At 37.4% G+C, this 15822-nt stretch overlaps 2 protein-coding genes across 3 annotated transcripts in view; one reads left to right on the top strand and one right to left on the bottom strand.

The window, feature by feature from the left end:
- Positions 1–15822, bottom strand: part of LOC119557796 — a 54297-nt gene that overhangs the window by 19815 nt on the left and 18660 nt on the right. The gene's annotated exons all lie outside the window — the stretch shown is intronic.
- Positions 10063–10537, top strand: LOC119557800. Its single transcript, XM_037870703.1, has one exon. It carries the CDS (start codon positions 10129–10131, stop codon positions 10474–10476), a length of 348 nt encoding a protein of 115 aa, XP_037726631.1. The 5' UTR covers positions 10063–10128; the 3' UTR covers positions 10477–10537.

The raw sequence follows: 15822 nt of genomic DNA, 5'->3' as shown, positions 1-15822 counted from the left end.
TAAATCTGAGAAAAACAAACTTTCAATATGGAAGCGCCGAAATTGGAAATGTTTGTCCTCCTTTCCAGTTAAATAATTTAAAAAAACATAATTTAAAGGCGACTGCTCGGGAACTTCTAACCTTCATTACATATTTCCCTTTAATGGTGGGGGATTTGGTACCCACCGATGATAAAGTATGGCAATTTGTTATAAATTTATTAAAGTTAATTGATAGGGTCACATATTCCGAGTACACAACAGGAGACTTAAGGTCTTTAAAAGAATGTATAGAGATTCACAACAGAGAGTATCCCGTTTTGTTTAATGACGAAAAATATAACTTCCCGGAAAAATGTTGTTATATCTTTAGCCAAGAAAATGTGCATAAACTTTGCGAATTTTGTACAAAATTTTAAAATTCATGAGATAGTTTTAAGTAAATCAAAGTGCCTTAGCAAGAATTCTATATATAGTACTGAAATTGAAAATTTAATTTCAAAGACTGATAATGTAACTTGCCATGTATACGCGAAACTGCGAAACGTGATGTACAAGGAAGGTTTTATTGTATATAGTTACGAACCAGATTTTAAGGCATTTGAAGTAAAAGAAATCATTTCCTTCGAAAACCAAGTATTATTTCTCTGTGTTAAATTAGAATTACAATTTGTTGATCATGTCACTTCCTATGAAATTGTAAATAAAGCCGAATTTAGTGTAATTAACTTAAGTGACATTAAATTCCCTCCAACGGAAACAAAAACCCTAAATGCCAAAAAATATATTAAGCCGAAACATTATTTTTAAAACCCACTTAGCAATATGAATAGATATTAAGAAATATTTTAAAAATATGTAAATAATTATAATTATAAAAATGTAAGTTGTGTTAATATATTTTTAATGTTAATAATAAATACAATTCAAAATAAATAAAAATATATACAAAATAATGGAAAAGTATTTTTATTTAGGGCAATTCGCCCTATAAAGCTTTTGCAAACCAAGGAAATCGGTCCTTGATTTTAGAAAAAAATTTCTAAAATTCAGTTCGATTCGCCCTAAAAAGCGGTACGGCGTAAGAAAACTTTCCTGAAATTTATGGCGATTTGCCTTAAAAGTGAGGAAAAAGAAAAGTAAGGTATAGAAAAATGTGCCTGTAATTTGAAAAAAAGGCTTTAAACTTAAGAAAAATCCACCTTTAATTTAGGGGACTCTTTGAATATTTTCAGGGCAATTTACCTTTACAACCAGAAAAAAACAACCTAAATATAAAAAAAAACTGCCTTAAGTTTAGAGCACTCATTTCTTATTTGAAGGGTAATTGCCTTAAAAAAACAGAAAAATCGCCTTAGATTTTAAAAAAATCGCCCTAAATACAAGAAAAACACATGTCTATTTTTAGAAAAATTTGCCCTTGTTTCGTTACCCAGTCGCCATTGACCCCCGTTTTAGGGCGATTTTCCTTGTTTTTAGGGCGATTTTTTCTATGAGTGTATGAAATTAAAATCACACCCATGAGATGCGTCTTCTTCTGCATTTTTCTTCGGCAATTTTCCAGCGAAAAAATGGCCGACCCGTGGGCAATGGAATGCCGTTTCGGTCAAAGGAAAGCCAAAGGAAAAAAAATAAAAAATTTGAAAAAAATATAAGAAAAGAAGAAAAATCACCAGGAACAAGGAAAAACGCCAGCAAATATAACAACTGTAAATTGAGTTGTTGCCCTTTCGCCACCGAGAGCCAAACTTTGCCCACCGCCTAATTCATTCATGAAAACCGTTGGCCAAGCCTCGCCCCCTTTTTGGAAGACCCCTCCCCTTTCTCAAGACCTACCCCCCCCCCCCCAAAAAAAATAGAAAAAACCATTGCATTTGCTGCTTAGCATACAATTGCCACATTAACTTGCCAGCCCAAAGATAAATCGCATGGCCAGGCTGCAAATTGTTGCTGCGCCAGCAAACTACCAAAATGCACTTAAAACAATATTTATTATCACTCAAAAAATATCTAAGATATTTAAATATAGAATTTAACTTGATCCTGTGGCCTCGTCATATATTCTATTTATTATTATATTTGCTTTAAAAGTATCTTAAAAAATTGATGCTGAATATTCAAATGCGATTTCAGGAAATTCCACTAGTTAATATTTTCTGATTTTAAGAATCTTTTACTAACTTTGTAAAAAATAGTATCAGTTCTTTCTTAAATATATTATTACTATTAATGTAATATGTAATTTTTTTCAGTGCATGCAACTAACAACACCACAAACTTGCAAGCCCACAAAGAGAGCTATTTCGCACTAAAATCGCCGCGGGGCAGGCAGCAAAAATCGAGACAAGTTTGGAGGAAATGCTTTTTTCGCAAAGTGCATTTGAGGCCTCAGGTCCAAATGCAATGGTTATGGAAAAATAAGTTAACAAGGTTCGAAAATCAAATACACTACGTAAGCGGAAAAATCCAATCGGTTAATGTCCAAATATCTAAGGAGGCAAAAATACAACATTTGAAAATACAAATTTCCAACTGAAAAGGATAGCAAGCAGTTAAACGAGAAATTGAACCAGTTCAATCAAATAAGAAAGTCATTCCGATCAAAGCAGTTTATTCTAATAAGAGAATAAGAAACCCAACTAAAACGTTTCTGATCAGCAACTTGGGAAAATCAAATACAAATTCAAAAATTCTGTTGGGGTTTCTAATGTTTTTAATATTTACCATCTGATTCCGAAGACTGAGTTTTCCAAATCAGAATATTCGCATAAAAAGAGATCCTTTTATAAAATCAATTGGAATTTTTATATTAGTCCAGATAAGAACAGAAATATTCTTCGAAATTCGAACTTATCAAGGTTTTAGTTACTTCCCTGCCTAGCCAATTTCTTAGGGTATTTTGCCAAACACCAATAGCAACAGAAACAGCAACAAACTGAGGCAATTGCAAAGAAATAAGACGAAGACGAAGAAGGAGCAATTTTTAATGTGTTTGCGCTTTAGCCAAAAGTTGGCGTTGGGCCCATTTTTCTTTGGCTTGTTAGACGTTAGCAACCGAAACGACGGAGAGATTCCAAAACACTTTGCCACAAAGGTTCCCCAGAGGAACTTGTAGTCGCTGTAGTCGCAAGTCGCAAGTTGCAAGTTGCAGGTTGCAAGTGCAAGAGCAACATCGCGATGTTGCTGTTGCTGTTGTTGTTTATGATACGCCAGTTGTTGCAGTTGTTTGAAGAAGTTGTAAGAAATAGGCTTGCCACGACGATGCGCTGCTCAAGGGAGTCAAGGGAGGCAAAATAGACAAATGATCGCCGGCACAGTGGAACAAAACCTATTAATATAAATTAAAAAGGTGACCCAAACGTGGCACCATTAGCAATCATAACATCTTTACTATTTATTTATTGAGCGATTTCAAAGTGGCTACCCCCTGAAAGTTTGCAATTCAGTTCTTCAAATACATATATTTATTTTTTATGGATCTCCATTTTTTTACCGCTAGATTCTACAAAGGTGACTGCGTTTCTAAAGTCCATAACTTGGCCATTTGTAGCTCTATTTAGACATGGCATGTCTCTTAAAATTGGTAATGTAATTATCTAAGATTCAGCATTCAATGGGACTTATAATTTTTCTGAGTGCATTGGCATGAGTTCTTTTTCTGCTCTGGGCACATGCAAATGCAATTCAAAAACGAAACCCAAACGAAATCTGGTGATGGATTACGAGCTGCCTTCGGGGCAACGGGAAATGCTCGTCCTCTGGAAAGGCTTCTTTGCATGCTGCAAATGCTGCGGAGGCTGGAATGGGAGACAATTCATTTATTAAACTGCACTTAACATCAACACCACATCATCATTAATATTAACCGGCCAGCGGGATGGGGGGAAAGTCAAGGTGTTAACAATGTTATGCCGTGTCGGAAATCCCAACTGACCATCAATTTGTGACCGTTACAGGGTTTTGTACTTGGAATCGGTGGGAAAATCGCAAAAGAACACCATTGGTTTTCAAAACATTATCTTCGATTTCTTATTTTTAAGAACAATCATACTGTCTATAATAAACTCAACCAAATTTCCTGTTATTCATACGATTTTCAACCTCCTATTGTCTTTTATTTAACTCTCTATACTTAATAATATAAATACTATTTACCAAACCTATTTTATTGTTTTTTGAAGACCCTATTTTATACTATTTTGTTCAAGAAAGCTTCCTTAAAATTAAAGAAGAATTTGGCACACCGGCAGAACCAATTAATCCAAGGTCAAATCAAATCAATAGGCTGCCACCAAAGCCCAGTTGTTAACCCCCCTCACAGCCCCCTTAACCCCTTGACACCCCACACAAATCGGCGGAGAGAGAAAGAGAAATGTCAAGAACTCATGTTCAAATGTCAAACTGAACCGACAAACCGTTAATTAGCAAATCAAAGATATGCCACGCCACAGACACATATCCAAAACAGGGGGCACAGAGGGGTTAAACGGGTGGCATGAGGGGGTTAAGGAGCGGGGAGGCCAAGGAGGGGCACAGTCTCCACGGCAGAGAGCCACTGACAGCTCACAAAATCCGACAGTTGCGCACATTCGAAAAAAGATCAATGAGAATTGTGAAAGAAGCTGAAGAAATCCAGCAGACGGCGAGCAATTAAAAGGCGAGGGGCAGGGGGGAAAGCTCAGGTGAGCTGCAGTACACTGCAAACAAAATTGTGAACCCAAAATTACTGATTAAAAATGTTATTTACCAAGATTTTTCAATTAAAACTGAAAGGGGTCCGAGTTCGGATACCAGTGGTTTTCCATTATTTTTCTTATAAGTATATGTTATTTTAATGCTACAATTCCTATATTTTCTTTCAATTAGTTTAATTGTATTTTATAGTATTTAATATTAGTCCTTCTTCTTTTTGTATAGTATTTTTTATAATTTGTTTATATGAAATTTTTTTTAGATTTTTATTTGTTCAGTGCCTTTGAGAGGAGCGGTGAGGGAGGCCACCGAAACGTTTAAATCGCCCAAAGGCCGTCGAGCTGTCAGGGATTCGCGGATTGCTACGGTTCGGTTTTCAGTTCAGTTCAGATCTGTTCGGTTAGGTTTGGGTTCGGTTTTACTTGGGCTTAGGTTTGGGTTTGGGTTTGGGATTGGGATTGGGACTGGGATTGGACCTGCGTGGACTTACAGCGCCGCTCAATCCAGCCGTTGTCAATCATAAGCCAGGTCCAGTCTTTCTTTGGCATCCTCAGGAATCCCCAGCCACAGCCACATCCACATCCACATCCACACATCCCCAAATGAAGGGGAAGGGGAAGGGGAAAGCGATCTAAGATCTTCTAACATTCGCGAGTAGAGCGAGTTGGAGTCGCATCTGTCGGATTTGCATTACCGCGTCCGACTTGCCTTGAAATTATGTGAAATTGATCAATTTCAACGTTGCCCGTTCGCCGTGGCCACTTTCCGCCAGCTCTGGCTGCAGAACATTTAATGTAAAATGTCAATCAAAAATCGCACAGAATGGAAAAGCAACTTTGAAAATTTAATTAGAAATGTGTACACGTCTCGGGCATTGTGGACGCCATGGGAAAATGGGAAATCTACTCGATTGAAGCGATGAGAACCGAACGCAAGAATTGCAGAGATCCAAGGATAGTGTCAGGAGATGTACTAATTGTTGGTGTCTGTCCATGGAAAATCACTGGAACCGATTTGAGAAGATCTTATAACAACTAAGGGAAGGGGAGAGAATGAGATAAACAGCATAAATGATTAAATATTAGCCAGATTATAACATTTTTGATATATATAATGTACAACACCATCTCAAATTTACTCCATTTATTACAGGAAATATCTTTCATTAGCTGCCATATTTTAAAAGCAAGACTTATAAAGAGAAAGAATAGATATAATCTCGAAGTATTTAAACATTCTCAAGAATTTCCGGACACTTGGACTCTGATACTCCCCTGAGTTTCCATCTCCCCTCGCTTTTCGTAGTGACTTTCCATTGAGCTCAGCTAACATGGATTTATAAAGACATAACTCACAGTTTAATGACTATAAATTCATTCCCGAGTATGAAATTTTCGTTGGAAATTGTAAAAAAAAGGCTGCTTAACTAATAATAGTAATAGTGGTAAAAATATTCGTAAAGCGAATGTGTGAGAAAAGCATAGTTTTTAGCTGGGGCAATCAAAGTATGGACCTGGTTTTTATAGCACTAACCAAGTGGTCGGTTGACTTCAAAAAGGGTTTAGTTTTGTATATTAATTTGTCAACCACAAAACAAAACAGAAACAGAAAAAAAGTAAATGAAAACCAAGCCAAGAGTGGAGTTATCAATGGGCGGTGGCTTCATGCTAATTTAGTTATGAACACTTGTTATTTCTTTTTTTCATATATCATATTTCTCGTTTGTTTCGAGATGGTTCGGTTTAATGCTTCATTTCTTTGAATTTCATAATTACACGGCTTTGACCGCTCAACGACGGTTGGTAACTGTTTTTGTCATTGTCGGCCGCAGCTTTTCTTGAATGAACTTCGGCTTTGGGCCAACTGGTTTTTTTTTGGTTTGGCCAAGAGCCTGTCTTCTTGGCTTAATTAATTATTGTTGTATAATTAGTAGTTGGTCGGGGGCATAATAATTCAACAGAATTGTCCGACTGCCCGGTCAACTAAGCGATTCATTCATGGCTCTGCGCATTTTCACACATTTCCGGTACAGTTGGCAACAAAAGTGAACGAACCGAATAAAACCGAACGGGCCATTTGGAAAGACCGCCCCAAGTTGGCAAAAGGGCGTTGTGGGCAATGTCAATCAATTGGTTCGCCGACTTGGTTGGCTGATTTCTTGGCCAGATCCCCCCAGTTTCGGTTTCAGTTAGCCAGCTTCTTCAGCTGCAGAGTAGTCTCGATCTCGAATCTGGAATCTTGTATCTTGAATCTTGAGACTCGCATCTCGAGACTCGAGCCAAGCAAAAATGGCAGCTGACTGACAGACAGATCGAAAACGCTGGTTCAGTTCGGTTCAGTTTGGTTGGACCCTGGGCGCTTTTGGCTTTTTTTTTTTCATTTAGCTCTTTTGGCCTGGCCAACAGCAGCCACGGCAGCAACAACTACCAACTACCGACTGAAATTGTGCCGAGGACTGGTCGCTGAATTGCCCGTTTTTAAAGGGGGCAACGTGACACGAAAAAATACTTGATATCCATAAAAAATATAAATATAAAAGAATATACAATATTATGTAAGCTATAGCATTAGCAGAAGTTAAATTTTAAATTATTAAATTTTATGAAAATCCCAATACCCAAAAAATGCAAAATTATATAATATACATCAGTATATATAAACATCTTTGGAATACACAGAGAAATCAAGCATAAGTCTTTGATGCAATAACAGAATCCAAGTAATTATACTTCTTAGAATGATTTATTTTGGTTACTAAATATTTTTAGCTTGCTAATGATGAGTTTTGTATTGAAAGACTAAGATCGTATGATCTAAATTTCATAAAATTCCAGCAAGCCCTTCAAAAATGAAGTTTTTATAGAAGCCAAAAGAAAATTATCTATAAAAACCATTTAAATGCTAAGATTAGTGGTATAATCCATGCTAAATTTTATATTTTTAACTCTTAAGGCATCGTAAATCGACCAAATTCCTCCGTAGAAGTGCCGTCTCTAAAAATCGGATCTGCAACTGGAACTGGAAATTGGGTTCGAGCGGCGGAGGTGGGGCTGCCACGATTCGCAGCCAGCCAAATCGATCGAACTGCCTTCATTAAACAGAAAACAGAGCAAAAAAAAAAATGAGGGGGAAAAAAGGAAAAATAAAGGTAGACCTGGGCAACCTCTGGCCATCCCTTTCTGTCTTAATAACTCCTTTCCTGCCGCCGATTTTGCTGCAGCAAAGTAGCAGCCACAACAGCAGCCGTGATCTCCATCTCCGATTTTTAGCTTATTTTTTTTCGATCGCCGTCGCTCCATTGCTCCATTAATTTCCATGTTGGCCACAATTTGACTTCTGTTCGGCGATCGTTCCTTCTCTTTTGCTCCTTCACCTGAAGATATCTGGATATATTTTTTTTTTTTTTTTTCTTATTCTTGCAAATTGCCAGGCACGCAATTTGCGCTCGAATGGAAAATAAAAAACATACGAAAAAAATCTGCAACAAATTGGAAGCCAATAATCAAATGTCAGTCAGGATCCGCCTGGCCAGCCCCCCGCGATCTCTTTTGGGGTTCTGTCAGTCAGTCAGTCAGTCATTCGCTCAGTCAGTCATTCACTCAGTGAGTCAGTCTCTCACTCCGTCATTCACTCAGGGCGGTCAGTGAAATCGGTTTTAGCCATGGCTCTAACTCCAGGGCTCATTACTCAAACGCCAACCAAAGCTCCCTTTTGAATTTGGTATTGCACTGCTGGAAAATGGGATTTTTCAAATGATTTCTAACTCGGTTTTAATAGACATAATATTTTTTCAACAATAATAAAAAGTGTGAGAAATAACAAAGTAAGTAATATACATATTTTGAGACATAATATCCTAATAATATTTATTTCCCAAAGCAGAAGTTTGCTAAATTTATAAAAACACCTCATATTAATAAATGAGTTCAGATCAAAATTTAATAAAATTATGCTTTTGATAAAGTTCCATATCAAAAAAAAAAAAAGATTTTACATATTCTGAGACTAAACTATATATATAATATTTATTTAGCAAAGCAGAAGTTTGGTAAAATTATTTAAATACCTCATATCAATAAATGAGTTCAGATAAAACATAATAAAATTATTCTCTTGACTTCGAATACAAAAAATAATATCCCTATCAAAATTATAAAAATATTACCTCTGAATCTGAATGATTTATTATAAATTAAGGTATTACAAACTTTTTCTAAGTCCCTAAAAATCCCCCAAAAAAAGTATAGTATCTAGTAACTCTGTTAAATACCTTCTCATATTTTTCTCAGTGTAAAGCCCTCCATCGGGATCTGGGACTACAACTTGTCGGCTTGTCCGATCCGCCTGTCTATTCATTTGAATCTCTTTCGAATTCGATTTTGATTTGATTTCTGTTTCGGTTTCGGTTTCACGCTTGCCTGCCTTATACTTTAATTAGTTTGGCAAATTAATTCCCAGTATTTCCAAAAAACAAAAAAATAAGAGGCCAAGTGAAAGAAAGAAAACAACAAACGATTAATACCGAATTTCAATTGCGATGCCGATATTGTTTATTGGTTCCACATTACGCCCGCCGCGTATAATTAACAATAAAAAATTTCAAACACATTTTGACACAATTTTAATAGTCAATAAAACTCAATGGAGAGCGTGAAAAGGGGGGTTTCCAAAAGGGGGGCCTATCGGGAAGGGGGTCCCAAAAGCCCCATCAAACCGAACAACAATGAAATGACATTTTCGCCGCTGATGTGGCCATTGTTCGACTTTGTTAGCGGGTTATTGTTGTTGACAAATCGATAAACAGCTCAATTAGCATTTTTGATGCTCACTCGTTAAAGAACCACTCCACTTACCCTTCGGCTGACTGACTGACAACAGTACGGCGATCATAAATCAAACCATAAAAAATATATATCAGGAATTCGGTTCAATAATCGATTTGTATGCGTTGCCTGCCGCGCCGCACAATTATGCAAAATGAGCTGTCAAACGAGTGAGTTTTTATTCCCCCTTGCCCCATGGAATTTATTCTCCGAAGAGGAAAAGCCACATGTTCATTACTTGTTCGAACTCGTGTTTAGTTATTTTTTAAAAAACTAATTCCAAAAGGTTTCTTGAAGAGAAAGAAAACGCTAAAATATATTTATCTTGTTGCCATGCAATCATAAATTGTGTGAATATTGATCATTTTAGATGAACTGTAGGAAAATTAAAGCACTTTTCCTGATAAAAAGTTAACATTTTTTTGTATACTTAAATTAAAATAAAACTTTGTTAAAATTAATTGAAACCTAGGAAAGGAATACCAAAGTTAAAAATTCCTATAAATATTTTTTTAAAACCTTATAGGTAGCAAAGTTGCCTTTGCTTTACATTGTTTGTGGTAGACACCCCAATCAAAGACCTAAAAAAATTTTAAAAAAACAACCAAATTATTTTATTATTTTAAATCCCCCAATGGACGGAGATCAAATCCGGAGAAGCAGTAGCGATCGAAATTTGGAATATAGTCGATGCCGCCGAAATGGCGTTCATTATGCCACAATTGCGGAATTCCTGGCGAGTCTCAATATTAATGATACCACTTTGGGATCGGTTCAGGGTCTCAAGACCCTCACTCTGGAGGATTACCTAAAAATCATGCGAGGTGCCGACAAAGAGCAGGGCGATGGGGATATCACTCTCGAAACCAGAAAGATGGAAAAGAAAGCGATCCAGGAAATCAACAGGCAAAGGCAGTCGGACTTAAAGAATCCCGGCAAATCCAATCTAATATCCCAGTACACCGAACCAATTTGGATATAATACAAGACTCACTTTTAAATTATTGTATTATTATTCTAAAATCCTAAAGATTGTAAGTGTTTTCTTCTTAAAACTGTATTAAAGAAGGACAATCTAATCTTTATCTAAGGATTCAAAGAGATCTATTAATATATTTGATGGGTATTACTGAAAACTTACAGAACAATTGAATTTTAGGATTGCTTCTTTGCTCTCATTGAGTTTAAAATAAACCACATGGGCAACGGCCACCTGATTCGAACTCTAACTTATTTCAATAATTCAATCACGTGGTATCGTATCGAATAATTGAATAAGTCATCGAGTCGAGCGACACAAATTTCATTTCAATACGCAGAACGTTTAACGAACGAATCGGGCCTCAAAGACGATCGCCGATGATTGAACGCTCGCGGAAAGGGTTGGCACAAGGGGGTTAAGGTGGAGTTTTTTGGAGGGGATCTAAGGGGACCTGAGACGGAACCGCCGAATGGCAACGTGAGTGATTGTCGCAAAAGCTCAAAGGCGACAACAGCTCTTCGAATTGTACTGATTTTTATTTATTTTATGTTTGAACCGAAACGTTCACGGAATCCCAAATGAAATGCGACTGCGCTTTTTTTTTGTATTGCTTATAAGGGGGAACTCGGGAACCCGATATATCGGGGTTTGGAGGCACCCCCTCGTCCCGAGAACCCCCTTCGATGGCCAATTGGTGTGGGAAAAATGCGACTGTGGTAACAGGCGTGGCGATCTTCCATTAACATGTTCACCTCGTGGCGATTTCAATCGAATTTTAATTGCCCGAAAGTGGATCTAACAGATCGAGGAGAGATTGCTTTGGTTTTTTGGGGTTTTTTAATTTTTGCTGGGAGAAAAGTTAACGCTAAAAGTAAATATTCGCAGAGGGACTATATTTCAATCAGTAAAAACAGTTTTCATATTTCTAGGATCAAGATGACGATATACTTTTGATTTTAAATTCCTAAAAAAAATTCTTAGGCAAGGAATACTTATTAAGGTATATTATTAAGCTGTTGAAATATATTTTAAGTCATTCTGTTTGCCAGCAGTATAAATTAAAAAATGTTTTTTAGCCAGTATGATCGTTTATTACCATTTTAGTATACGATATCTTATTTATCTGGAATGTTACCTCAAATGTTGTCTTCAGTATTGTTTTATATTTTCATTAAATTGAAAAATACATTTATTTAAAATAGTATTTAAAAAATACTCCGTTTAGAGCAGAAATAAATTAAACGGCTATAGATATCTTACAAAGGAACGCCCCCCTTTTCGACCATTTGAAAGGCCCAAGAATACCTGCGAAGATCACGTAAACTGGGTCGATAACTGACCTACAGAACGTTCGGGAATGCAACCGATTTCAGGGCAGAAGGGTTCCGATCGATCGCTGCTCTTCGATAGATTTTTGACATATTTTTGATCGGCACATTGAACCGCTCGCGCTGCCTTTGGGCCATTCACACGCTTTTTGGGCCGTGGGAGAAAAATGCAGTGGTGATCCCCATCGAATCTGTTCGGTTTGGAAGCCGAAAATTGTGCCGTGTTTGTGTGCAGAGCAGAGAGTTAAACAAATCAATACGAAAACGATGCAAATGGTTAAAGGCATGTCAACAATGCTGCCGAGTAATTGGCAGTGGTCGGCTGATGACGCTCGCTCTGATGTTGATGATTGCGCATCGCCTGGAATACGGGGACTTGCGACTGGGACCTCATCTTAACCCGAACCTGAACCTGAACCTGGATGTGATTGCGATCGCAGGAACTCCTCATCGAGCCGCCAAAGTGCAGCTAAACATCTGGAGCAGGCAGCTCCAAAAGCAGTCGAATCGAGCAGCTCCACCCATCGCCCGACTTGCGAACGCCGATCACTGATCTTTGCCGCCGCGAAAACACTGAGCGAAAACTAGCTAAGAAAACTAGCTCTAAGTAATATGTATTTAAGTAGTATACATGTATTCTAACCAAATTGTATTGCTTAAAAACAGATCATCCAGCATCCACACAAATATAAGACTTGTATCTCAAATTAATGGAGGCTGATTATCCAAAGTATAATGATTCTACATACATATATGGTAGCTCGATAAAAATATTTTTTTTCTAAATAACAACTGCATATCTTTATTAATCTAAGATTTTTTCAGTCAGTCATCATTTAAAATTTATGTTTTTCCATAAACCTTATCACCTGTTTTCACATGTTCACATCACCTTATCACATGTTTTTGTTTGATATGCCCTTACATATGTTACAATGGCTTTTCAAGGACAAAAATAAATAATCAATTCTTTCATATGACCTCAAAGATATTACAAGGTTTTTAAGGTCTGGAAGATAAACCGATTTTTAAGCTAATATTAATCAATATACTATTTTTTAAATGTCTAAAAGAAATAAAGACATTTTACCAATTTATTAAAATATTTATTTTATATGTCCTAATGATGGTACAAAGGTTTTCAAGGGCATATCATTTTCTTCTCCTTTCGATCTTAAAAATTTCTCTAAGTTTCCTATAGCTTTTTCTCTGTGTGTATAAGGCAGCGGCTTTGATCTGTCACCGCTCGCCAATCGAATCACGGCAGACGCGAGCGGCGGCAGATAAAATTATTGAAATTACATTGGCAAGACGCCGTCGATCAGGCAGAGGGCCATGTTGGGGATATCGGGGTGTGCGAGGGAATGCCAGGGGTTGGAATTGTGAGATCCAGAGGGGATCTGGGAGGTGAATCTGTGCAGTAAGGCTAGCTGCAACAGCTGCAACAAACGCTGCCGCGAAACACGATCGCCAACACTTACAGCGCCGCAAGTTGGCAATAATTATCGCTTTTAGTCCCGTCCCCGCCTGTCAATGTAATTCCAAAAATGTCGTCAGTGTCGCCCAGTGGCGGGGTAGTAGCTCATCATCACTGGGCTGCTGGGATACTGGGATGCTGGGATACCGGGATCCTGGATTCCCGATTCCAATCCCGATCGCAATACCACAGCACCCTGTGATTTCTCCCATTCGATTTCGTGATGCCAGTGCGGCAGCGCTCGTTGTTTTTAAAATGTAATCATCATTAAAATATTTATGGGTTATATCTCTCGCTCTGGCCAACGGACCAATGGACCGATGGGCCTTCAGATGGACTGGACGGCTTGTAATGACCATACATAGCAATTGGTTCTCACGTTCGGGCCACAAAAACAAAAAAGAGAAAAACGGGGAAAAAAAGAACAGAACAGAAACGCGTTGCCAATTTGGCGTCATCGTTCAACTTAAAGTTGAAGTTGCAGTTAAAGCCGCGATTGCGATTCCAGCTGAATCGGCTGCTGAAGTTGTCATTGTCATTGTCATCGTCACCTGTGTCTGCGTTTCGGATTTTATGTCTGGCAGCTGCTGAAAGTATCTGGATATCTGGATATCTGGTGGTGCATCTGTGCCAAGATCGATTGGGATTTCGGGATTTTCTCAGTAATTGCACAGTGAATTTATTTAGGGGGATTTTTTATGGTATATAGAATAATAATATTATAATAATATATATAATAATGGCAATGTCAAATAAGATGAGCAACAATCAAAAACAGGGACATCTGTTTAATAAGAGAACTTTATATGAATTGGCTTATTGCTTGATAAATTATTTATGGTAACTCATCAATTCCGAATAAGAAATTGTCTTTAATATTATTTCGATAATGCAATCTTTAAAAATGGAATCATGGATCACACCAAGATAAGGAAAAGACATAAGACATAAGACATAAGCTATAAAATGTTAAAAGTTATTAATTCCCTTTTTCAATATATTAATGGGCATGAACTTCCCCCTAATAATTAGGGTTAAACATGCAGTAGCTTCGATTTGTGTGCTCGTCGAGGCGTGATCACTGTCACCGTCACCGGGATGGGAACTGTGACCGGGGGTCTTGAGATCGCCGTGGTCCACCCCTAAAAAGTGGCCACTTCGATGGCAGTCTTGTCATTTTTCTGTTTAGTTTTTTTTTGTTTGGTCGAATGGAGGAGTCTCGAATGTTGCTGTTGTCGTTTATCAATTATGACAAATCTTTGCGCATGCGTGGCCAGCGGCGTCGTCAACGCAGCTATTTATAAACTTGGTAAAACTCCGGCCCCTCAAAGCCCCTCCATATCATCTCAAAGCCCGGCTTCCTCATATGTGTATATGTATTCGTCTGTCTGTCTGTCCCATTCCGTGTTTCATTTTAATTTGTAATTATTTCTTCAGCTTTTTTGCCGCTGCCTTCGGTTTTCCTCCCCTCTCGTATTATTTCAAACGATTCCGTGGTCGCTGTGTGTTGACTTTTCTCGGATGCCTTTGCATGTCGGTTGGTTTTTTCGAACTTCATTTGCGCTTCGGTTCGGTGACAAATAAATTAAGTGGCAGCCTCAACCAGAGAGGGGTATGAAAAAAAACCAGAGGCAAAAACCAAGAAAATAAAGACTGCCCCGGGGCCCTGCCCAGTATTACAACAAAATCATCCAGCCAGCGGCAACAAGTGGCTAGCTCCTTGGAATCTTGATGGACTCGACTAGGAGATACCATAGTTATTTTAAAAAATTTGGAGCATTAAATTGAATTTTCCATAATTTATAAAGCCCCTCCATTTATCTTAAAAACTTTTTTATTAATTAAGGAAATATTTCAAGCCAATCAGCTGAAATATTTTCAGCTCCATAAATAAATCACAATAATATTGAGTGCTCCCAATGGTATAATTTTTTGATAAGCCAACATCGATATACTCACAATCAGTGCACAAGGTCTTGTAAACATATTAAATTCCATAAGTATAAAACATTTGGAACTGAATTTAAGGCCTCACATATGAACTACTTAGTTGAGCATACCCAGTCCATTTTTATATAGATACACACCTATAATAATCACAACAACTAGGTGCAATTAAGAGTAAGTCGCTGGTTTGCTGGAGCTTAAGAACGCCCCTTTGAGATTTATTAAATGTTCGGTGATTGGAGGAAGGTAATTACTCATAATGGCGACTCAAAAGGTGAAATATATAAATGGTTGCCCCCTAAATGGAGTGGTCAGAAAAAGTTCAATGGATTTAAACTTTATGTAATTGCATTTTTTATGTATTTCGGTTTTTATAGGTTCCTTTTATTTTTAAAACCATTAAATTCGGAACAATAATATTTCTCTTATAAATTAGATTATATCTGTCATATGATTTTTATTTAATAAAATAATGTCTCTTTAAGGTTCCTTATACCAGTTTTACAGCCCCACTTTTTAAAGTGGCCGCCTTAAGAATGATATATGGACTGCAGTCGCCTTAAGACCTCACACATCTGAAGTGTTAAAGTTGCT

The sequence above is a fragment of the Drosophila subpulchrella genome, chromosome X (assembly GCF_014743375.2).
Source record: "Drosophila subpulchrella strain 33 F10 #4 breed RU33 chromosome X, RU_Dsub_v1.1 Primary Assembly, whole genome shotgun sequence".
Taxonomy (NCBI): domain Eukaryota; kingdom Metazoa; phylum Arthropoda; class Insecta; order Diptera; family Drosophilidae; genus Drosophila; species Drosophila subpulchrella.
The sequence above is the reverse complement of the archived record's forward strand: the minus strand, read 5'-3'. Positions and strand labels throughout refer to the sequence as shown.